Source organism: Lethenteron reissneri, unplaced genomic scaffold, assembly GCF_015708825.2.
Source record: "Lethenteron reissneri isolate LAM-NWPU_2019-01 unplaced genomic scaffold, ASM1570882v1 scaffold_1206, whole genome shotgun sequence".
In the NCBI taxonomy this organism is placed as follows: domain Eukaryota; kingdom Metazoa; phylum Chordata; class Hyperoartia; order Petromyzontiformes; family Petromyzontidae; genus Lethenteron; species Lethenteron reissneri.
This window is the reverse complement of record NW_026890900.1, coordinates 16,095-41,573: the sequence shown is the minus strand read 5'-3', so window position 1 is coordinate 41,573 and position 25,479 is coordinate 16,095. Positions and strand designations below refer to the sequence as shown.

Sequence of the window (25,479 nt, the reverse complement as noted above, 5' to 3'; positions counted from 1 at the left end):
TTTCCTGTCCGTAAAGAGTGAGTGCCCTGGGGGTCTGAACAGTAGTACACATTACGGGGTGTGTGTGTGTTCAGAGTATCTCGCCAAACTTTATCGTTACATTATGGGAAAAGTTTTTGCATTTTTGCACGCAACGCAGAACTTTTCAGGAACACATCTACCACGTTAAACGAGGACTTATTTTATATTCTTTCGTATGTTAACTTGTTTATTGAAATCTATATCTCGTTGTGGATTAGGTTGCATTTTGAAAATCTACAAATACTTGAAGGAAAGGACTTCGATCATGAGAAGCTATGATGCCAGGCCCACAGAGCACATTTCCATCAAAGAGCAGTGTGTGGAGCCCATCTTGGTGACTTATGATTACGTGGATGAAAACAAACAACACGAGAGTGAAGTCAGACTCAACGCACACGAGAACATTGTACAGCGAATGAAGAGAGATGGGTTCAAACACAATCAGCTGTTTGACCCCATTGAGGAAGAGCGACCATTGATAGTGTTGCTCGTGGGCACTGCAGGCAGTGGTAAAACCACAATGAGCAACTTTATAGTGCACCGCTTGCTCTCTGGAGAGCCAGTATTCTCATGTAGCTTCCAATATGTGATATACATTCGATTTAGAGATCTAAACCACTATGCTGAAGAGACCACACTCCGAGAAGTGTTTGTCGAGTTGCATAACAATTTGGGGGATGAAGCGGACACGATATTTTCCAACGCGAAGGAGACATTGTTCGTGATGGATGGCTTGGATGAGTTTGCGAAGCCTCTTGACTTTCAGAGACCCTGCAGCGACCCTAACAGTAGGAGGAGCGTGGAGGCGATTCTTGCCGGCCTACTGGAGGGAAGGCTTCTGACGGGCGCCTCGTTTCTGGTGACAACCAGACCCATCGCCCTGCAATCAGCTCGCTTCCATTAAGATCAAACGAAGTTCGGAGATCATGGGCTTCTCGCCTGAAGAGCGCGAGAAGTTCTTTTGTAAATTCCTCAGAGATGAAGCCCTGGGAAGACAGGCGCACGGCATGTTGCAGCAGTACGAGATCCTCAGCATTCTGTGCTGCAACCCGGCTTTTTGCCAGATAGCAGCCATCACTCTCAAGTCGTACCTGAAAGATCGCAAATCTGACATATTCATGCTGACCTCCATGACCGACCTTTTCACAAAGTACACGTTTGTTCTCGTTCGACACCACAACGATGGCTGCGGTGGTAAGAACGCCATCAACGCCAAGGAGACGATAAGAGGGCTGGCCAACATGGCTTTCAAAGGCGTTCAGGAAAACAATCAGCTGTTCAGCGAAATGCACCTGCAAGAATTCAGCATCGATTCCGATCGCGTGCAGGAAACTTTTCTTAGTGAGATTTTCAAATGCGAAGGCGTTATGTCTCCAAGAGCTATTCGTTCTCCCACCTGACAATTCAAGAGTACTTCGCGTCTCTGGCCGTGTATCTGCCACAGCCCAAGCTGCCAGTTCCTGCTGTCATTGAGGAAATGGAGAGGTGTTCTGATGGACGGTTTGACATCTTTCAGAAGTTTTTCACCGGATTAGCGTCACGCATTCATTGGAAAACGCTCGCCGAAATCCTCGACCGCCCATCCACGGACTCCCAGCGTGAGATCATCCAGTGGCTCAAAACGCAGGATGACGGCCAGCGACCCCAACAAGCGCAGCTCATTAGCCTCCTGCACTGCCTGTACGAGCTGCAAGACCCCGACGCCATTCGCGAGATCATGCAGACAAGAGAGTCGCTGGATCTGTCTCATACTCCACTCAGCCCGTTCGACTGCACAGCCCTCTCTTACGTCCTGCAGAGTCGGAACAGACCTCTTGAGAAACTAAACCTGTGGGAGTGTGGCATCAGCGACAAAGAATTAGTGAGGCTGCAGCCCACGATACAGAGATGTCACGAGCTGTGGTGAGTTGCAGCATTGAGACAAGTTGTTAGCGGTTTCATTCAGAAATGTCATGGATGTAATGTTTGGTGTGGTAGGCATAAGGTATGTTAAGTGCTCGGTTAACGTTTAGTGTTCACACAACACGTTTTTGCTATAACCCGGTTCTTTCATTAGGGAACACTTCTCGCACAACGTGAAACGCGTGTCCGTTATAACGTTTAATGTGTGCCATTATGACGTGTAATGTGTGCTGTTATGACGTGTAATGTGTGCCGTTATGACGTGTAATGTGTGCCGTTATGACGTGTAATGTGTGCCATTATGACGTGTAATGTGTGCCGTTATGACGTGTAATGTGTGCCGTTATGACGTGTAATGTGTGCCGTTATGACGTGTAATGTGTGCCGTTATGACGTGTAATGTGTGCCGTTATGACGTGTATGTGTGCCGTTATGACATCTACTGAATCCGTTATAACTTGGAACCCCCGCCAATTATAATGCGGTTTCTGAGCGGTCGACGGCAAACTACTTTCTTGAGCTGCGCAGCTGTGCGATACGTGTTGAACTTTGTTCGCACCATACGTAGCAAACCGTACTAATTGGAGGTGTGGGAACACTTTTTGATACAGTACACAGAATGATACAGTAACGCGGCGACGTACCATCAATGATTTGTCTCGCCATTTTGCTGTGTGTGTGAATTGTATCTCGCCAAACGTGAATGTTGCATTTATGGGGAAAGAGTTTTTGCTTTTCACTTAACGTGGCACTTTTCACGAACACATCTACCGCGTTAAACGAGGACTTACTGTAAAGTCCCCGATACAATAATAGTCCCTTATACAATCCGTCCTGTATCACGCCTCAGCCACTCAGAAACCGCGTTATAGCGGTGCGTGTTCCAAGTTATAGCGGTGCGTGTTCCAAGTTATAGCGGTGCGTGTTCGCCATTGTGCGTCCGTCATGGAAGAACTACGTTACAGAAAAAAACTCGTGTGAACAAAGACTTGCCGTACTCGTCTGAAGTGAAGTTAATAAAGTTCACTGTTCACATAAGTCTGTGCATACAAAATCCTGTGTGACATGTTATAGCCTGTACTGTTGTACAATGATCAAATCTTACGCATCAAAATTAAATAATAACTGTTCAAAGGAAGTATTCTTTGAAAATACCTCAGTGGATCCTGTTAAATGACATCCACTGGGGTTTATTGTCTTGTTGATGCGCAGTGTAGTCTCGCTGACAATTTTATTCAGCCAAGCACGATCAAGTGCCAAATAGTACCACAATGCACGTTTAACGTGAATGCGTTGCTGCGATAGTTACTTGGTTAATATAAGCATGCGTGTGCACCAGTCATCTCTGTTATTGTCAATGTGGGCTCTAGCAGTGTGCAGATTTTGCTGGTGTGAAGGACGATACCCTGGTTGTAGGGATGTCATGTGCAATGGTGGTGGTGTAGTGGTGGTCGATGGTAAAGCATTGCACTATTATTGATGTTCAGGTTTGGAAGTGAATCATTTGGAGATAATGGAGTAGAGCTCATGGCCAAGTATATGGAAGAGAGCAGTGGACATCTGCATGCATTAATGTGAGTGCTGTGTGTGTCACCTGTCATATGCTGATAACAATGTGATAACAATGTACATGCATAATGTACGTTGATTACCATATGAATAACCAAACCGGCAATGGATACCCATTGTAATTTATATGCATTCATTAATCCCCCCCTTCAGACGTGAAGGGCTCACAAGTGTTGTCATCACATCTATCCCTCTATTTAAGGAACGAAACAGAAGGATGTTTGAACAATCTGGCTGTCATCTGATTCTGCTAGTTGTAATTACTGGCGAAACGCCGTACTCAGATTGTAAATATTGTGGATTTCCTCTCCAACACACCAGTGTGCTGTACTCGTGTAATGAGCGACTTCTGAGACACAACGTATAGAGGGCTTCTTAAATTTCGATTTAAAGCTTTCGTGACTGCAGGGCTTCTTATTTATTTCTCATACTTGGGCACGAACACTGGGCGATATATATAAACGTATCTACATAGCTAGACACAGCCGACCTTTCTACACAGCCCCATCATCAGCGTCTAACTACATAGCTGGCTGACTAATATAGCGATGACGATGATAGGAGCCATGCAGAGGATCGGCCATGCGGCCAGACGACGAAGAGGGATGACAGCGAGCAGCGACGCAGCCAGGACCCGGGACTCCGCGACAGCCCCGATCATTCGGTTACGTCCCCCCTATATACTTCCCGGCGTGGCCAGGCCCCGCCTCCGGCCACGCCCCCTTCTAGAACTTTCGAGCAGGTTCCCGGAGCTTCCCGATGAACCCCGCCTTTACCTTTAAGCCAGATACGCCCACCCCCCCCTTCTAGTTGGTTATTATATAACGCGCCCATACCCGTGATTACCCCTCCTGGCCGACAGGTGACACCCTGTCATTGCATCAGTAACGAATTGGCATGTTCTGTCTACGTGACAAACCTTACTAATTGGCTGTGTCAGGTGGTGGCGGGTTTAACGACACATTTATATGAACGCGATCTAACCCAAAAAAACCTATATTATGAACAAATTCAGTGTCATTCACAATACCGTGAATAAGCTACACATACGAGAGGGGGGACTCGTGCAAGGCTCAAGACTTTCGCGTGTGTGTGCGTATAATCAACGTTTAATTAATGAAACAGCACGTTATGTGTTGGATGATGTTAAAACTTGTACAATAAGTCTTCGTTTAATCTGGTAGATACAATCCAGAAAAGTGCTGTATTAAGCGGTACTTTTCGATAAAGTTTGGCGTGATATGCAGTACCCACACAGAGTACTGTGGCGGGACAAATAACTGAGGGTACACCGCCACATTATTGTATCACTACGCGTACTGTATCGTACCGCTGAGCCACTCAAGAAAGAAGTTCGTCGTCGACCACTCAGAAACCGCGTTATAACGGTGCACGTTCCTCATAACGGGTGTTTTCCGTGTTATAACGGTGCACGTTCTTCGTTATAATGGGCACGTTGTGCATTATAACGGTGTACGCATTCCGCGATATCACTGTCGCGTTCCACGTTGTGCGAAAGTGTTCCCTTGTGGAGGAACCACGTTAGAGCGAAAACGCGTTGTGTGAATGCCACACGTTAATTGAGGACTCATCGAAGTTACTTTCAGTATAAATCTACAATACCTTGTCTGCCCTTTGTCTCCAGCATGGACTCGTGCTGCCTCACCTCCAAGTCGATCCCGGCTCTCTGGAACATCATCACCTTAAACCCAAACCTTAAAACGCTCATGTAAGCATGCAGACACAACGATCTCCATAACCCATTGTGTGCGACTTGAGACAGCTAAAGTGGATGTTTGCATCTTTCTGCTGCCAAATTATAATTTTTTACAAAAAGCTTTCAGGTTACTTTCGTTAGAATAGTTGCATTTTAAATGGACATCTTGGTAACTGTCTCCCACTCTTTAAGTTTCTTGTCGTCGTGGCCACTGATGTTCCCAAACAGACATTACATTGTGCTGAGACATGGCGTAGACACCGTTATTGCCCTGCTCCTCATCACTCCTCTCACAGCGCTACCGCAATGTGAAGTAAAGGAGGCGGTCTCTCGTGCAGGCCAATCAGTCTCAGGGACAATGCAGACATTATTATAAAAGCATAATTGCAAGTTTAACCACATGATGTGTGGTTAATGCAGACTTGATGCCTTGTAATAGGTGTCTATTTGGTGTTTGAACATCTGAACACCTGTGTTATTTCCGGAAGGGATAAAGCCTATTCATAGATACTTATGCCATTATTACTCTTCAAACTTGCTCATTTCAAGAAACGTATTAAATAATTTGCATAATACCTCCACTGCTGCTGTTGCTGGTCACTTCTGGGTATTTGGGCCCTGTGCTCAGCAACTGTCATTTGAATAGACAATAATGACTATAACAAGCTGCTTGTGTCTGTAGGCTTTCCGGAAATGACCTGGGGGACAAAGCAATGGAGGATCTTGCTCAGGAGATGCAGACACATCCCATGAGACTGGAACGGCTCTAGTGAGTTCTCAACACGTTTATACAGCAAACCCTTGCCCATCGAGGGGGTTATGTTCTCGAAAATTGCTGCAATCGGCAAATTCTTGATCCGCAAAGTCAGAGGCGCAAACTGTACCTTAACACATTTGGCATAAAACCATGATAGCTAAGGGTTTGCTATAAATCCCTTATTACCCATTTGTGTAGCTTGCGTCATAATGTTTCTGCGTTATTCTGTTATTGGTATTTTTGAATTGTTCTCCACAGGACTGTACGATGAGTTCCTGTAAGCACACACAGTGAGATGGCAGGACAAATAACTGAGGCTACGCCGTCGCGTTACTGTTTCCTTCCACGTACTGTATCATACCGCTCAGCCACGTAACTCAATAAAGTAGTTCGTCGTTGACCAGAAACCGTGTTACTAAAGTGTGCGTTACGCGTTATAACGGCGGGCCTTCTGCGTTGTAACGAGCGCGTTCCACGTGTTGCGAAGTGTTTCCTAATGGAAGAACCACGCATGAATCTACGTACGTATTTATGTTCAACTTATTTAGCACTGTACATAGCCAACCATGTTAATCGGAGGTTAAGGGATGGACTTAACATACCCTTGAGTCATAAACTCACCTTTCTGTGTCTAGTCTTGCTCTCGACGTGCTTTCTTCACCATTTGATCATGGATGATATGAGACTAAACACTAATTTATAACTAAATATTGATCAGTGAGACCGGACACAGGGATGCATGATTGTGCAATTAAATAATGTTGTAACGCCCCTCTCATGAACACTCTTTTTGGAATGACGTGTTTTTCAATCCTTGAGAGATTTACTTGCAGGCACAGCAGCACTGTGCATGGTTTTAATTGATGATGAACTCTCTTTTTTTCCACCTCCACAGCTTGAACAAATGTTCGCTGACGGACAAGTCAATTCCTGCCCTGCATCAAATCCTCACCACTAACAATTGCTTCGACTGGGTCTCGTGAGTCTGTGTGGCATGTGCTGCTGCTTGCATTCCAAGATGAAATGTCTAATTTTAACAAAATTTCAAGTCCTGCATATTTGTCATGTTTTGCTCATAGCCACATCGTTAAACGCTTACACATTTCCGGCAAATCTCAATAGATTGTTAAAATGTATACAGTAAATCCCTGTTTAACGTGTGGCGTTCACACTACACATTTTCCCTTTCACATGTTTTTTTGCGGAACGTGTTTCTCTAAACGCGAGGCGCGCTGCTGTAACGCAAGGAGTCTCGCGCGTGGCAGACCACTTTTCTGAGTTGGCGTGGGTGTTGGCAGCATTGGTTGGGGAAGCTGGTACTGTAGTACTGCGACTGTAGTAGTGATACACGGCGTGCCTTGCTCTTCCTCAGTCTTTTTTACGGCATCTTTGTGTGCGTCACTTGTGTGTCGAGAGTCCACGTTTGTATTGCTGTAGACAACAACCTCATGAGCCCACTGTACACGTAAACATGTACAATAGTGTACACGATATACATTTGTCTCATTCTGTGGCTCGACCATTCGCGATTGACTACAAGATTCCTGTATGCAACGTAACTGCACTGCTCAAGCTAATGATGATGCTGCTGCTATAACACACATGCCGTCTTATATCCCCATGTTGTCTCTCAAGCGGCCCATCGCGGGTCCCAGGTCACGGGGTGTTCCCAGTCTCCAGTGAGGAGGCAGTGAGGTTCAGTCGGCCGCGATTTTTTTCTTGTAGTGTACAGTCGTATACACTTAATAAAAAAAACCTTGACATTTACTGTACAAGTTAGATTTAATGCTACAAAAATATTAATCATGAATTAAAGCTATCGTGGCTGCAGGAATTCATATTATTTGGGTCTAAAGTCACGTAGATAGGTACAAATTAATCAAAATAATAATAATATAAAATATGTATTATAATAATATTAAATATTTATTATTTTTATGAATTTGTACCTATCTATGTGACTTTACCGAAAGACCCAAAGAATATAATATTAATCATATTTTACATTCAAAATACTTCCTGTTTAATGTTTGGTTTGGTATAGGGTAACATCTAATAAAAGGAAGCGGTATCGTATTACGAACCGTCAACCAAACCTCAAGTTTTCCCTGTAATGCTTTTGAGCTTGCAGATCGCGAATTTGCCAATTGCTGGTATTTTCAAGAATGTAACTCCCGTGATGGGCAAGGGTTTCCTATACACTCCATACTGGGATCTCCATGAGTCTCTTCATGAACTATGCTCTTTCATCTTCTGAGCAGTTACATCTCGACTTAAAGCTTTCGTGGCTGCAGGAATTCATATTCTTTGGGTCTTTCGGTGAAGTCACGTAGATAGGTTCAAAGAAAAATAACAAAAACTACGTTTCGATCGCAACACAAGCGATGGTCATCAGGAAAAGGGGGTTGACTTCTAAAGGCAAACTGTTTATAAAGGTTTAAAATGGGCGTAGCCCAAATGTCAGCAGCATGGGTGGGGCAGCTGATGTTAATGTAAGTGACGGGCAGCGACCGCAATGGCGGTGGGTTTCCACCAATTAAAGGGCTGCCAGGTAAACATTTGCATGTTAATGTAAGATCGGTGAGCGGCCTCCACGGCGAGCGCGCTGAGGTGGCGATGTTAATGTGAGAGGTTAGCATGTTAATTAAGGGGTTAGCATGTTAATGTGAGTGGTTAGCATGTTAATGTAAGAGATTAGCGTGTTAATGTGAGAGATTAGCATGTTAATGTAAGATCGCAGAGCCACCGCCACATCGAGGTACTGCGCGCGAAGGTGGCTGTGTTGATGTGAGAAATTTAACCTGTTAATGTAAAATCGCAGAGCCGAAAATAACAACTAACATCAGAAGGTGGCAGGATGAGAACATCACAGCCAGTTATGACTTAAACTGGTTGATAACGTCCTTCCAATGATTGCTAAGTTTGTACCCATCTTCTCGGTTTAAATTTTGTCTGTCTGTATATATGGATGGCTTCATGAACAAATCTTTGTTGATAGCCAGTGGGTTTGCAAAGTACCTTCGTCTTAGAGATATCAATATCGTGTGAGCCCACTGCATTAAAACAATGATCAGCCACGGCCAAGGTATTGCTCCTACCGTGTTTCAGATTTGCCTTGTGTTCATGAACAGCACGCTCGTCGTGGAGGCCGCTCACCGATCTTACATTAACATGCTAATTTTTACCTGGCAGCCCTTTAATTGGTGAAAACCCACCGCCATCGCGGTCGCTGCCCATCACTTATGTAGTGAGTTCAACTGTGTCGCAGACGTACTCTTGGAGGCAACACATTTATTTAACACCAACACACAGGGTAACTGCCCCTTAACAGAATAACAACCTGTGGTGGTGACCACCAGGCTAACTACACTAATTACAACGTAACTGCTACAACGAACCGGACCAAAGCTTGGGTCCAGGTCCACGTGTTGGAGACTCGGTAGAACGTAGGACGCAGACGAAGGCTTCTTCAAGATGAACAACGCCGGTCTCTCTGGGGAACCCGGCTTGTATCCTATGCGACATGGCTGCCTCCCTCCTTGGCCACGACCACCTTCCAGAATCCTCGAACAGGATCTGGACCGGGACCACGTGACCACCCCTAGCCCCCACTTAGGGCCCCTTTGTAGACTTAACCGGTCACGTGTCCTCTCGGGTCAACCAGTGCCATGATCTTTAGTAACCCCGGCACACCCACACCCTATCCTGTAGGGCTGGCACTGTTCGCCAAGCGTGGTGCCACCTCACGCTAGCAACCAGCGCTCACCGAGCCCCTCTAGGGCCGGTACTAAACCCACATCATCGTGGTGTCCGCGATGTCGTTACATCGCACGCCGTGCCTCTCTATGGCTGGCACAGCACAGTGACATCCCGCGATGTCACTTCACTTACATTAACATTAGCTGCCCCACCCATGCTGCTGACATTTGGGCTACGCCCATTTTAAACCGTTATAAACAGTTTGCCTTTAGAAGCTACCCCCCTTTTCCTGATGACGACTGCTTGTGTTGTGATCGAAACATCGTAGTTTTTACTTTGAAACTATCTACATGACTTTACCGAAAGACCCAAAGAATACTTGTGAGCAGTATTGTGTTTTTCCTCAATGCTGACTTTCCCATGGCAACATTGGCTCTAATCTAATCTCCTTCTGTCACATGGGTATAATTTTTACATGCTGACACCTAGTTCAGTTAACTTAATTTAATGGCATGTCCACTCACATGCATCCCCTTTCTCCATTGCAGGTTAATTGACAATAAATTCAGCCCAGAAGGTTATTCCAGACTGAAGGACATGGAGCAGACAGGGCAGCTCTACATTCAGCTGATTGGACCGGCGCCAGCATCAGTGAGAGTCCCTAAATCGCATGACACCTTGGTGAATGATTATAACGTGGGGAACGATTCAAATGCGGCGATGTTGAAGGCACCAGCTGACGTCTAACATTCCACATATTGCTTCAAGCCAGCATGCAGAAAAGTCAGTGATCTGCTGCTCAAATGAGCATTGAGGCGGTGGTCATCTTCTATTTATACACCTTTGAGCCAATGGTGGATATTCCACATTCCTATGGTGGGGTCGAGTCTATGAAGGACAACCACTGTTCACTTCCCCACAAAGTGGTACTCATCTTAGAGACCCTGGAGGGATGATGGATTGAGTCAACGCCAAACCAGGATTCAAACTCCCAACCTTGCCATTGCGAGGAGCCACCAGCCCAGAATAGACAAGTCATAGCATATTTTTGTAGATTTTTTAAAATGTTTCTATTGCAACACAGCACGAGCCCGGTACAATACGCCAATCACCATCAGAAGGGAACATAAACTCTGCCAACAGCAACTCTAATTCGGCGCAGCAGGATCGTACAAAGGGAAGGGTGGATTGGGCTCGCTGCCCCACCCAAGTGGGGACCTCGTGCAGGTACGTGGAGATTTGTATTGGGTGAGGGCAAAGGGGGAAGGGGAAAGGTAACTAACATATTGAGGAAAGACCAGGGGCCGGGGGAGTGGGGGAAACAGGGGGGAGCAAATTAATCCCTACAAATAAAAACATACGTGCCATATGAAGCTTAAGCACTAACCTCCCACCACTCAAAGATCCCCTCTTTACACCCATCCCCATCTCCAGACTTTTTCGCCCACGCCCCTCATTTTAGGCTCCGTAGGAAGGAGGGATCACCTGGTCTCAAACTCCCGTTCCTTCCCATTAAGCTTGTGGCTTAAGTACTCAATTCCTGCTTGGGCTTAAAGAGTGTTGCGCCACTGTTTCCACGAGGGGGGTTCATGATCTTCCCAGTTAGCCAATGTGGTTTTCCTGGTCCTGAAGGTTTAAAGTAGAGCGTGTTGGTGTTTCGGCAGGGCATCTAGTATCAGGCCCCACAAAGTCATTTCAACTGAAGGGGTGATTTTTTTATTTTAAGAATGTATGGACATGCTTGTCACAATATGTAATATTTATACCTGGTCTAAACAAGCTCGTTCAAACAAGTAGTGTGCTAGTCAACTCTGGAAGATCTACATTAAATGTGATCTCACACCGTTGTAAAACATATTACAGCAAACCATTTTCTCTCTCGGGTTTAGCTATTTCAGTTTTGTGGTTTCGCACCAAATCTATTGAGGTACAGTTCGCCGATTGCGCCCCTGTGGCGGCTTGACCATTCACGGTTGACCGCCGGATTCCTGTTCACATTGTAACTGCACTGCTCGCGGTGACGATGCTGCTGCTGCTGCGGACCACCACGTTTCCCGCGTCTTGTGTCTCCGTCTTGCCTCCCACGCGGCCCATCGCGGGCCCCAGGTCACGTGGTGTTCCCAGCTTCCAGTGCGGTTCAGCACCCACGATTTGTCTTCCATTAGTGTACTGTACACTACTGTACACGGATATGTGTACAGTACTGTGCACTATATTTGACACTAGCAAGTAATATTTTACAATCAACATACTTGCTGTGTAATGTTTGGGTTGGTAGGGTAACGTAAAACAAAAGGAGGTGTCGTATTACAAACCGTGAACCCTACCCCCGAGTTTTCCCCACAATGCCTTTGAGTTTGAGGTTCGTGGATTTTCCAATTGCCGCTATTTTCAAGAACACAACCCCTGCGATGGGCAAGGGTTTGCTGTATTTACATGCGGATTAAGAGAGATTCATATATTTAACCCAAAATGTCTGAAGACCAAAAAAAACAGTAACAGTTTAAATTGGAATGTCATTGTAAACTGTGGTGTATTGCACTGCATGTAATTAATACTTAAGGTACAATTAGTTTGATGTTGGAACAAAAGGCTTCAATTCCATACTCAGAAACGCAAAGACAACATATGATGCTTTATTACCACAACGTTGGAAAGCGAAGTTTGCTGGCTCAGGAATGATCAAGCAATGCTCCATTGGCTGTCAGATGTAAAAATAAAACTCGCATTGCATGTTGTTACTTTGGTGTCCACAAATGCATAATCCATTGTTAACCAACTATGATAATGAGATCATCGTTTGATCAATACAGGTTAACAACAATGGCTGACATTCGCCACCACGGCACTTGTGTAGTGTTTTTATTTCACGCAGACACCTTTCTTTTTCTCCTGTGTCACTTTTATTCAACAGAACTCCTCGTGTTCAACACCACGTGACTCCATCGCAACTCCCTCCCGCCTGCGGTGCTCGCCTGCCACGCTTCTCTCGCTCCGCTCTCTCTCTATTACTATATACTCTGCTAGCTTCTCCACTGCTAGCCTATAAACTCTGCTAGCTTCTCCACTGCTAGCCATTCGCCATATACTCTGCTAGCTTCTCCACTGCTAGCCTGTCTACCCTCGCTGCTCCATCCTCGCCCTTGCCTCCAGCGGGGGACCAGGCATCCCCGCTGGAGAGGACGCGGTGTGCTGAGAGGGCCCGGACTTGTCTTCACTCCAACCAACCCAACTCACAACTCCCCCGCGTGTCTCCGCACAACGCCTTATATCCCCTCACTCATTAACTCATTAATTAAGCTGGCGACCTCCCGTCGCCTCACGCCTGTGGCTTCCGCTGCTATGCCTCAATCTCCAGACCCCGAGACGCTTACACCGTGTCTGCATTTGCAGCCAGCCAATCACCGCTATGCATCTTAATTGGTCACCTCTGGCTGCTGTCTCTCTCCGCACCTGAGTGCGTGCACACCACTTGCAGACCCTGCGCGCGTTACTCCACTACACTTGTACCAGGCCAGGTACACTCCAAGGCCACGTGAAGAGTCGAAGGCTTATTGACAGGTCAGGGGACAGACCCAGATGGATTTGTAATACGAGAGTTCACCGACGATCGCCGATCAGTGGGATAGGCTCCGCCGCCTGGGCATCAACCCATCAGAGGGATGAGCCGAAGTTAAGGGCGGAGCTTAAAGGCTCTGGGGAGTAACCATCTAGAAGGGTCGTGAGGGAGTGTGGCTGTAGGCGGGGCTTGGTGACGTAGGTCAGGGGATATAAGGGAAAGCCGGACAGGGCTTGGGGTCAGTGTGTGGAGTCAAGCAGCGGGACCACGTCTCGCGCATCCGGAACGCCAGCGGCCACGTGGCGGGCCGGAGGCTTCCTCCTTGCAGGCCGCTCGACAGGGGTGCGTGGGAGAGGGTGTGAGTGAGCTGGCACGAGCGACAACATCTAACCGCGCGGGAATGGGAGTGCAGCCGTGTCAGAGTGAAGAGCGTGGAGCTGTCCAGCTGTGAAGGAATGAATAAATAATAAAGAAGACACAAGTTACAGATTGTCGTCGTCGTGGTTTATTACAGATTGACTGAGTTGACTGGCAAATGCACTATCTTTACTCCCTACTGTGCCAACTTGCTTAATTTTATCTGCTCCTTTTTGCGAGCATCGCTCCTCTACCCTCTTGGAGGGAGACTGTCTCCAACTCCCCAGCAGCGTCCTTCACGAACCTCCTCCTGAGAGGCCAATCTTGACACCGCTGATACCAGTCTTCGGCAAGTCCATTCAACTTCACATCCTCCCATACCACATCAGTCCATCTTTTCTCTCGCCGCTGCCACCCACCCAACAACCTACTCACCCATCCATTCACTTACCCACCCGCTCGCTCGCCCATGAACTCTCCTTTACTCTTTGGTTCTTTTGGTAAAGTCATGTATAAAGATAAAATAATAAATTAAATACTAGCATACGACGTTTCGATTGCAACACAAGCAATCATCAGGTATAAATGAAATAGAAACACACATCTAGTATACTTAGAAATGTAATGTAATACAACAGAGAGTCGGACAACATTACAGTCAACAACCTACCTGGTTGATTACGTTCTTCCTGAGAGATAAAACACAGAACCAGAGACATATAGACAGACATATAAGCAGACAGATATCGCAGAGATACATAGAGACAAACATAGGCACACAGAGAAACCACGTCTCTGTGTCGAGGCCTTAAATAGAGAGAGGGGGCGGGGGCGGAGAGAGAGGGAAGGGTTAGAGAAATTAGCATGTCAATGAGTGGTACGGTGCAAAAGCTTGAAAAAATTAGGAGACAGGGAGAGAGACACACTGAATTAAATAACCTAGCAAAATTTCGAAATGTAATGTAATGCAACACAGAGAGTCAGTCAACACACAATTAACGCATAGCTTGGGTGATTACGTTTTTCAAAGATTGCTAAGTTAGAAGTTAAGTGTGAAATTTTAAAGAGAGACAAGACACAAACACGAAGAACAGACAAAAGCAGAGAGGGAGAGGGACAACAGCCGAGATACACAGAGAGAGCATAACATAAGAACGACAAAACGAGTGGAGACAGAGAAAGTACACTAAATCAAATAAACCTAGCAAATTTCGAAATGTAATGCAATGCAACACAGAGGGTCGGTCAACACACAATTAACGCATATCCTGGTTGATTACGTTCTTCCAAAGATTGCTAAATTTGAATTTAAGTGTGAAATTTTAAAGACACAGACACAGTTAAGTGTTGACTGTTATGTTATCCGATTCTCTGTTGTATTACATTACATTTATAAGTATACTAGATTTGTGTTTCTATTTCATTTATACCTGATGATGATGATGATTGCTTGTGTTGCAATCGAAACGTCGTATGCTAGTACTTAATTTATTACTTTATCTTTATACGTCACTTTACCGAAATAACCAAAGAGTAATTTCTGCACTCACGAAAGCTCCAAATTACACTCTCCTCTAGCTCGTGCCATGTCCGTTTAGCCTCTATCCAGCCAAACAAGCTGTGTTTGCATGTGTAGAGGTGTTAGACACTCTATTCAGTAACCTGCGACCCGTGGCACCTGGGTCTGCCCCGTGACCTGCCAGCGAGCGTTCGACACTTCACGTGGCCTCAAGGTGCACATGGCCTGGCACAAGCGTCGTGGTGACGTCGCCGCCACTTAGTGGCGAATGGCGGTTGTTCTTGTTAGATCACTACAGGTTCTCGATTTAAAAACCATATGCATTTACCAAATATTTTGCCAATATTTCAACCAGGAAATTCAAACTGCTCTATAGCTTTATTTTTTTCTCGTGATGACGATTGCTTGTGTTGTGATCGAAACGTCGTAGTTTTTTGTTAATTTTTGTTCTAAGTGGCTTTACCGAAAGACCCAGAGAATATGCTCTATAGCTATACAAGTGTAGTGGTGATACGCGCTGGGGTGGGGATCGTGTGCCAGCGCGTAGTGATTGGCTGTGTGTGTTGGTGACGCGCGCTGACAGTGAAGGATCAGGGGTCAGCGCGGGGTCAGGGGTTATGAGGCAGTGATTGGCTGGGTATCGGTGACGCGCGCTGACAGCAATGGGATCCTGGGGCAAGCGCGCGGGGATTGATCAACTAAGGGGGATGCTCACGTCGAGGTCCGCATACGCTCCGTCTCCCGAGAGCGGGGGCTATATAAGGTGGTGCGCACAGGCGCACGGGGAGTTGGTGACAAGCGAAGACTGAAGACGGAGGAGGAAGATATAGGGCCCTGCGGCACCTAGTCCCGCTGTCCTTGTAAGGGCCGGGGCTCTGTGTGACCCAGAGGCGGGACCCTGGGACCCGGGGCCGAACGTCCGTGTGAGGGCCGGCCCTCGGGACCCAGAGGTTGTGACCCACGCCCAAGCTGGGGTGGGCCTGGAGGCTCCACGGACGTTACGGGGCTGGAATGCAGTGTGAGCATGCAGTGTGAGCATGCAGCGTGAGCCATAGTAACTACACGTGTCAAGTGGAGTGTGTAGTGGGAAGGGTAGTGACCACACGTGTCAAGTGAAGTGTGTGTAGTGTGAGGAATAGTGACTACACGTTGTATCGTGACAAGTCAAGGTTTAATAAAAGTGTGCTACCCGTCAAGTGGTTTCCTGCCGTCATTCCGAATACTTCACAAGTGTAGTAATAGATGTAACTTCATGGGTACACTGCATGAATTACAAGTATAATAAATGATTGAATATAGTTCAACCGACAAACATTTAAAGTTCTAGATAAATGATCACACTACTAAATATTAAAATTCTTAGAATTGCATGAAATACATCCAAATGGTACAACTGTAAAACTCCCATCCACAATTATTTGATTACATATGCATGCAGATGGAATCATAGAACATACAGGCAGACCTCGCCTAGCGCGACCCCATAAAACGCTGATTCGTCATAGGGCTCTTTGTCCTGGAGCAGATTTTTACTTAGAATAAAAGCCTAATGGTGAGAAGATACAGCAGTGCCGGCCAAGGAAACGTACCCACCCCCATCATTCTCTCAGCCAATGAGAAAAACGAACGCTCAGCCAACCAGACCCGATTCGATTAATACGATTCGTAGTCATAATTACATTTAAAAAAATGGATTTGTTTAGCCAGGCGAGACCAGGATAGTCTCAGGCTCCACCTAAAATAAACCTAACCACGCAAATGTAGACTGGGGGCATGACTAAGATCACGGAGGTCATGAAGCTGTGACCTGGACTGGGGGCGTAGCAGCAGTTCCTCCAACATTATCTTACTCCTCTCTTTCTATATAATTCCTCAACTGTCTATCTACATGCTCTCTTGTATTTTTCTGTGGTTGAAGCAAAATGATGTAGCATTTGTGGAAGAACAGAAAAATAAGGATTCCGTAGCCAGAGAGAATGATAGAGATGATCTCAACAACGACCCTGTGCTCGTTACTCAGAATGTAAGCGGGGATGAATGAAATCCACACAATAAAGAACGTTAAGGCACTGAACATCACGAACTTGCCCTCGTTGAAGTTATTAGGAAGCTTGCGTACCATGAATGATAGCATTAAACAAATCAATGCCAAAACGTACAAATACGCGATAATAAACGCAAAGTTGAATGGAGAGCCTTCGTCGCATTGCAGGAAGATTGTGTCGGCTTTGATGTTTTCATTCCTAAATACGCTCGGAGATGCTAGGAAGTACCAGACCACGCACAATGCAACTTCTATGGCAATAACCACGGCTACGATAGGGATTTCTGCACGTGTCATTTGTCTGTGGAATGTGTCATTCCTGGTTTGATTGGGCTTGAACGCAATTATCATTGAGATTGTTTTGACCAAGATGCAAGACAAGCAGGACGAGAAGCTGACACCAAAAAAGGGCTGTCGGGCAATGCACATCCAGGGCTTTGGTATGCCGACAAACACGTAGATGCAGAGGAAATTGCAGAACAAACAAACCAATAGCATGAGGCTTATTTTGAAATTTGACGCCTTTACGATTGGTGTTTCTCTATACTTGCAGAAAATGAAGAGTACATCGAACGTGAGAAAGAGGCCAACGATCGCGGCAATGTGAAGAATGAGCCCTTCGACAGAGTCCCACTTTAGGTACTGCACGGGTTTAACAAAGCAGTCGGTGTGCGTTCCCGTTGACCAGGAGTCCGGAGGGCACCTCACGCAGTTATTGGCGTCTGTAACGGAACACAGTAACAACGGTGAGAGGGCATGGGCACTGATGGTGTGGTCTCATCAACACTCCGTCCGATCACCACACTTTGCAGGTCACAACAACGTATAGCAAACCCTTCCCTCTTGCAGGTTTAGCTATCGCGGTTTTTGCTGTTTCGCACCAAATCTATTGAGGTACAGTTCGCCGATCAATCATTCGCGGTTGACCGCGAAATTCCTGTATGCATTGTAACTCGCAATGCTGCTGCTGCTGCGGAAAGACACACCTATAGCCGTCTTGTCTCCCAAGCGGCCCATCTCGGGTCTCAGATCACGTGGTGTCCTCAGTTTTTTAATTCTATACATTTACCATATAAGTTACATTTAACACGATAAATATGCGTCATATTTTACATTCAAAATACTACCTTACTCTTTGGTTCTTTCGGTAAAGTCACGTAGATAGAAAAATAAAATAATATATCACGACGTTTCGATCGCAACACAAGCGGTCGTCCTCAGGTGGAATTTTTGGTATCCAGTAGTGGAACTGCTGAACCAGCGAGAGAGCTGTTACAACAACAAGACGTTATATATATGTAGATGGACAAGCAGGCGGGGTCTGAGCTGGAAAGGAATTCCATCCCCGTACGCAAGCACGTCAGTTGTGTTAATGGGGGAGATTCGGGAGAGAGATTAGGGAGAGAGATTAGCATGAAATGAGCTTCCGTCCCCGCATACTAGTATCGTTCCCGCATATGGCACACAGCAGTGTTAATGGAAGACTATCACTATATTGATGGGAGAGATTAGGCAGAGAGATTAGGGGGATTAGCAAGTTAATGTCATTTATATGTGTAACACAAGCTGCGGCGCTGCCAAATGCGCTGTGAGAGGCAAGATCCCCCCCTTGTCTCACGCTCAGCAGTCGTTTATGACTCTTGGGCTACGCCCGTTTCTACCCTTTAGAAGCAGCCTGCATCAGCAGCTTGCCTCCTACCTTATACAACCTCTTGTTGCAGCAGCTCTTTCTCCTTCGTCAGCAGTTTCCCTGCTGTGTTGATCTCATCTGATGACGGTTACTTGTGTTGCGATCGAAACGTCATGATCTATTTTTTAAATCCTTTATATTAAGTTCGCTTGCTTGCTTGCTTGCGTGCGTGCTTGCTTGCTTGCGTGCTTGCTTGCTTACGACCGTGCAAATCTTTCGGTCGTTTTTTAACCCCCTTCCCGTGATCCAATCGACCTGACATTTTCCACACAGACTCGTTGTGCGAGACAATTAATGTTCGTGAAAAAAAATTCCCAAAATGTTACACTTTTTAGGCAAAAAAAATGTATTTTACATATATTCAAATAGAACTCATTCATGGCTTTGGCTGAACGTCACAGTGTAAGAGCCCAGAGCGTAACCCCTCCACAGGCCGTGGCGGAGTAGCGCAGTTGGTAGCGCCCTCGCTTCCCATGCCAAAGATCGCGGGATCGATCCCTGCGTCCTCCACAGGCGAATCTATTTTTTAATCCTTTATATTAAGTTCGCTTGCTTGCTTAGGACCGTGCAAATCTTTCGCTCGTTTTTTAACCCACTTCCCGTGATCCAATCAAGCTGACATTTTCCACACAGACTCGTTGTGTGACAATTAAGTTCGTAAAAAAAATCCAAAATTTTACACTGTTTAGGGAAAACAAATTAAATATTTAATTACCAATTGCTTAATGGTGGCAGACAATCATCTGACCCATAGGTGGCAGCCATCTCAAGCCAGAGGACGAGAGGACTCTAGCCGCCACGCATATAAAGGATTTATAGTGAAAAACTTTGTTTTTACGGGTTTACTTGTTTCTAACTTCGTGACTTTACCGAAATAACCAAAGAGTATGGATTCCTGCAGTCACGAAAGCTTTAAATCCAGATTAAAATACTTCCTGTTTAATGTTTGGGTTGGTATAGGGCAGGGGTCGGCAACCTACGGCTCCGGAGCCGCATGCGGCTCTTTACGGGCTGCTTCTTGACGATATGTACGTATGTACATAGATGCATTGCGGCTCTTGAAATACTGAATTTTGTACCGAATTGGAAAGAAATGGCTCTTCTTGTTATTTTGGTTGCCGACCCCTGGTATAGGGGAACAACAAGTAAACCCGTAAAAACAAAGTTTTTCACTATAAATCCTTTATATGCGTGGCGGCTAAAGTCCTCTCATCCTCTGGCTTGAGATGGCTGCCACCTATGCGTCAGATGATTGTCTGCCACCATTAAGCAATTGGTAATAAAATATTTAATTTGTTTTCCCTAAACAGTGTAAAATTTTGTATTTTTTTTCATCAAAATTAATTGTCACACACAACGAGTCTGTTTGGAAAATGTCAGCTCGATTGGATCACGGGAAGTGGGTTAAAAAACGAGCGAAAGATTTGCACGGTCCTAAGCAAGCAAGCGAACTTAATATAAAGGATTTAAAAATATATTCGCCTGTGGAGGACGCGGGGATCGATCCCGCGACCTTTGGCATGGGAAGCGAGGGCGCTACCAACTGCGCTACTCCGCCACGGCCTGTGGAGGGGTTACGCTCTGGGCTCTTACACTGTGACGTTCAGCCAAAGCCATGAATGAGTTCTATTTGAATATATGTAAAATACATTTTTTTGCCTAAAAAGTGTAACATTTTGGGAATTTTTTTTCACGAACATTAATTGTCTCGCACAACGAGCCTGTGTGGAAAATGTCAGCTCGATTGGATCACGGGAAGGGGGTTAAAAAACGACCGAAAGATTTGCACGGTCGTAAGCAAGCAAGCAAGCACGCAAGCAAGCAAGCACGCAAGCAAGCAAGCGAACTTAATATAAAGGATTTAAAAAGGAGGGGGTGTTGAACAACGAACTGTGAACCAATCCCTAATTTTTGCCAAAATGCCTTTGAGTTTGCGGATTGCAGATTTGCTGATTGCAGCTATTTGGAAGATTGTAACTCCCGCAGTGGGCAAGGGTTTGCTGTACTCGCTATTAGCGAGTGGCACCTATGAAGGCCGACACGGCACAAGAGGGGGTGGGTGGCCAGCACCACGCCCAGCCGCCTTTGTCTCCTCAGTGCTGATGTTCACATTCTGCACCAGGTTACACATTTAACACCGGTGTTAAGATGTTCAAATAATAAAGACACCGTTTGCAAGGCATCATCAAGTCTGCATTAACCATACATCTTTGTGGCAAAACATGCAAAAAAACATGCTTTTCTAATAATGTATGCATTGTCCTTGGAAATGATTAGCCAACATCAGAGACAGCCTCCTTTTACATCACTTATTGCCAGAAAGGGTAAAGCCCACGGTCAAATTTGTTTGCATCCACAGCAATACCTTTAGTCTTGCTGAACTCGCCATCTGAGCATTGCACACATCTGTAGCAGCAGGAAGGCTGCCCCGCTTCGTATTCCTTCCTGCTTCCTTCTGGACAAGCAGCCACGCATAATGAATCCGGAGCCTGTAATGCATTGACAACAACGTTGCTCAATTAGATTTAGCACAATGTACGAATCGTACATTACAACAAATGAAATACAGGCAGACTTTGCTCAGCGCGACTTCATTATAGCGCTCTTTGTCCTGGATAATCTTTTTAACGAATTTTTAAAAATAAAAACATCTACAAAGTGCTTACGAGTGAGAACACAGCAGCAGTGGCTGAGAAAACGTCCTCTCCCCCATCATTCAGCCAATGAGAGCGACGCACGCTCTTGAGTCAACCAGACCTCGCTTGCCATACATCTATGATGTATGCTGATCTTCTTTCGAACCGTACGTAGGCATGACGATTCGTAGTGACGATTGCATGTTTTTATCGAATTGCTTAGCCAGGTGAGAACTCACGAGACCAGGTTAGTCTCAGGCTCCACCTAAAATAAACCTCACCACACAAATGTAGACTGAGGGCATCACTAAGATCACGGAGGTCCTGAAGCTGTTCTCTGAGTGCCCCTGATTGGGAGTGCAGCAGAAGCTCCAACCTCGTCTCCCACTGCTGCCTTGTAGGAGTGCAATAGAATGCACTTGTGAGTGCAGTACCATCTTTATTATTTTATTATTATTAGCGCTATTACTCATACCCCAATGAAGCCCTCATGTATTTCTCATACGAAAGAAATCACATTGTTGGGAACGCATACCCATGTAGTAAACAATTGTGTAACGACCCCTTTTCGCGCAGATTCGATTTACGCTCACTTCCCCAGGAACGTATCTTGAGGGGCGAAGCGAGGTCTACCGTATCAGATGGCCGAGATGGGCATTTGAGTGGTCTGTACAAGTCCGGTGACAACGGGAAGGCTTAAGAGCGGATGGTGGGGAGACTGAGGGCGGATCACAGTTGCGTTTTTCCTGCGCAGCAGCTGCAGGAACTCGCAGAGGAGTAGAACGTATTGACAAGGATTAACGCCATCAACAACTTTGGCCACGATGGCATTTTGACCTTTAATTATTTTAAACTTTTTTTACAATTTATATTTGTGTGAACATCACTCACTGAGCTAGGATTGTTAGAATTGTGACCGTTTAATGAGCAACAGTTGGTACAATGTCAAACGTTGCTTTAAGAGTCTAAGACACTCAGCTCCCTTATATAATGATATAGGATTCACAACACTGGCTCAAACGATACGTACACACGAGTCATTTTACTTCTTGCATATCTGCAACATTACACATCTGTGAAGGGAAAGTGAATCGCAAATGAACATGGGTTTATAAAGTACTGGGGTACATCTTCATAATCTCCCAGTGTTCATCTGGAAACACTTTGTACAAAGATATCATAAATTGCACTCTGGATGCCAAAATTGCCCTTTCCACAACCAAATAAATGCATGTGATATATGCATCTGGATAATATGTGTAACATGATCTGGCCCCACTTTATATTGCCTTTCTCGCCTCCTTCCATGTCCCCTCCTCTAGTCCTCTTCGTTCCCAATCGTGTCTGTCTCTGCCCCTCCTGCTCTCTGTGCCCATTCCCATTTTCAGTATTTTTCCCTCATTGCACCCCTCCACTGGAATCAACTTCTCCTGTACATTTGTAGTGACTGCGAATGTCACTGTGTGAGGTGCTGGGCCTGCGAGGCCACGGCGGGATGTCTACTGTTGTGTGTACACCCCGGACAGAGGGTGTAGTACCAGCCCTAGTGGGGGCTTGGGTGAGCGCTGGTTAAGCGCGGTGGCACCATGCACAACGTGCGGTGCGGGCTCCAGTTGACAGAGCGAGAGAGTGTCAGCCATCTAGGGTTACGTTGGGGGCATGATACTCTGGCTGACCTGGAGACATGTGACCGGATGATATTGGAGGGGGGCCACCGGTGGAGGGGGCCAATGGGTGGTCACATGCTCTGAGAAGAACTGTGATACCACAGCAACGAAGCAGCTCTGCCGGCGCTGCTGTCCCCTCGCAACCCTCACACGAACGCACACATATACCCCCACGTAGGACCTCATGGGGAAATCACCTGGCCTTTGGGTTTTCACCGGGGGCCCCTCGTGGGAATGCTCCAACGGTTTCCCGGGGTCAGGAAATTGGCAGATTTCCTCCAGGTTAAATTACACTGCGGCACCGTGAATTGACTTGAAATTACTTGATCACGGCAAGGCCACCCGGCAACCGCGGTGAGGAAGCAGAAATGGGGCAGCACGGCAGGTAGGGGGCGGGGCCACGAACGGCGAGCTGAAGGTGGCACGAACTGTGGGCTAAAGCACACATGAGGCAGAACTAGCCGGGTAGGCGCCCGATTCGCTGCGCAGGGTAGGGTGTTAAAGGTCTGCGTGAGCACCAGGGTAAGCGTCTGATTGGCTGGGCGGGCTGAGGTTCAACCTGACGGACGGAGGTACGCGGGGGAGCGCTCTGATTGGTCGAGGAACCCCAGCTTAGCGGGGAGCTCTTTTGATGTAAGCGGGATAAAAACAGGATAGAGGAGCCCCGAGTCGAGTTCTTTCCAAGTCAGCGATCGGAGCGCAGCCAGGATACGGCCCCAACTTCCCGCACATCAGGGCAGAATCGTGAGCACGAGAGAGAGGTGAGAGGTAGCGCAGAGACCTACCAGGGGATTTAATAGAAATAGGAGGGACACGGCTCGCTGAGTGATTCGAGTTTCGAGGCCAGTAGTGTTTAAATTGCAGTCACGTCGGGAATAAATCCGAGCATAAAATACCGACGTTGCGTGGTGTCTGTGGGCGTAAAAAAGGTGTCAGTTTTGTTGCCAGATAAAAGGGTAAAAACCCAATTATCATATTTTTTTACTGGCAAATGAGGTACCAATGGTGTAAATGCTTACCCCGAGCTCTCATACTCTGATGATGCATTGTCTTTGAGTTGTGCGCCTTTTGGCGTCATCTGGTCCAACCCATGTGAGACTAGGCTCTAAGGAAAGCTGTCTCGGGTGTGGACCAATCAACTTCAAGGACAGTGCATACATTATCAGAGTTATGTTTTTTGTTTCCATTATGACTGCAGGTATTTTGGTCTATACAAACATGACTCCTTGTAAAAAAAGGTGTCAGTTTTGTTGCCAGATAAAAGGGTAAAAAAACAATTATCATATTTTTTTTTACTGGCAAATGAGGTACCAATGATACATCATTCTATTTTGTGTCATCATTTTGTTAGCAATGTCAAGCGCCTTGAGTGAAGGCGCTCAATATACAGTTAGATTCGGATAGAAAGGAGCTATTTTGTAAAATAAAATGCACAACTTACCTTCAGCTGTTTCCCTGTCCAAAAGAGGAGCTCATCGTTGATGATGAGATGTCCATTGTTGGTGCTGTTCGTGTTGTTGTTTAGATTGGTGTAGGACCCGACTTCTACCATCTTCATGTTCCCATCGTCCTTCCGCTGCCATTGCTTCAAGATGTAATAGGCAACGGGATCTCCATTTGCGTCAAATCTAATGTTGTAGCCGTTATCTTTGAAGTCAACTTTCTTTAAGTACCTCATAACCTAAAAATATAGAAAATAATTACTCAGTTTAACACGTAGGCTTTCGCGACCAGTATTATTCATAATAAAGGTTTTTGGGTTAGATCGCGTTATTATAAATGTGTCACAACCCTCCACCACCCGACACGGCCAATCAGTAAAAAATGTGTCACGTTGACAAAACCCCAATTAGAATAGAATTGGATTCACTCTTCAACACACCGGTGGGCTGAAGAAGTAACTAATTGGCGTTTTGTTAACGTGACACATTTATTACTGATTGGCCGTGTCGGGTGGTTGAGAGTTGCGACACATTTATAATAACGCAATCTAACCCAAAAACCTCTATTATTAATAATAATTACTATGTAACCATACACAATGTGATAAAAGTGAATTCATTTAAGCGTCAAATTTTAAAGGAATGCTTTTATACACCGTGTTTCACAATATATTAAAATAAACCTACAGGACCATTGTATCAGGCCCACATTACTTATCACTGAGAACACAATTGTATTTAATTTTATATAAGCAAGTCCACGCTTAACGCGTGGTGTTCACACAACACGTTTTCGCTATAACGCGGTTCTTCCATGAGGGTACATTTGCACAACACGGACGCAGAACCTGCACCGTTGTCCCCTGTCAAGGCTATACGGGGGATCTTTACCTCTATGCA

General features: G+C 45.9%; 1 protein-coding gene across 1 annotated transcript; it reads left to right on the top strand.

The window, feature by feature from the left end:
• Positions 1–4: 4 nt before the first annotated feature.
• On the top strand, positions 5–18,933 carry LOC133361712 (NACHT, LRR and PYD domains-containing protein 3-like; the record flags this gene model as incomplete). Its single annotated transcript, XM_061580713.1, is given in 10 exon segments — positions 5–17; positions 240–907; positions 909–1,386; positions 1,389–1,923; positions 3,411–3,497; positions 5,138–5,221; positions 5,892–5,978; positions 6,862–6,945; positions 10,214–10,316; positions 17,698–18,933. Coding segments are annotated over 10 exon segments (2,193 nt in total), but the record flags the coding sequence as incomplete, so codon positions are not given.
• Positions 18,934–25,479: the final 6,546 nt, after the last annotated feature.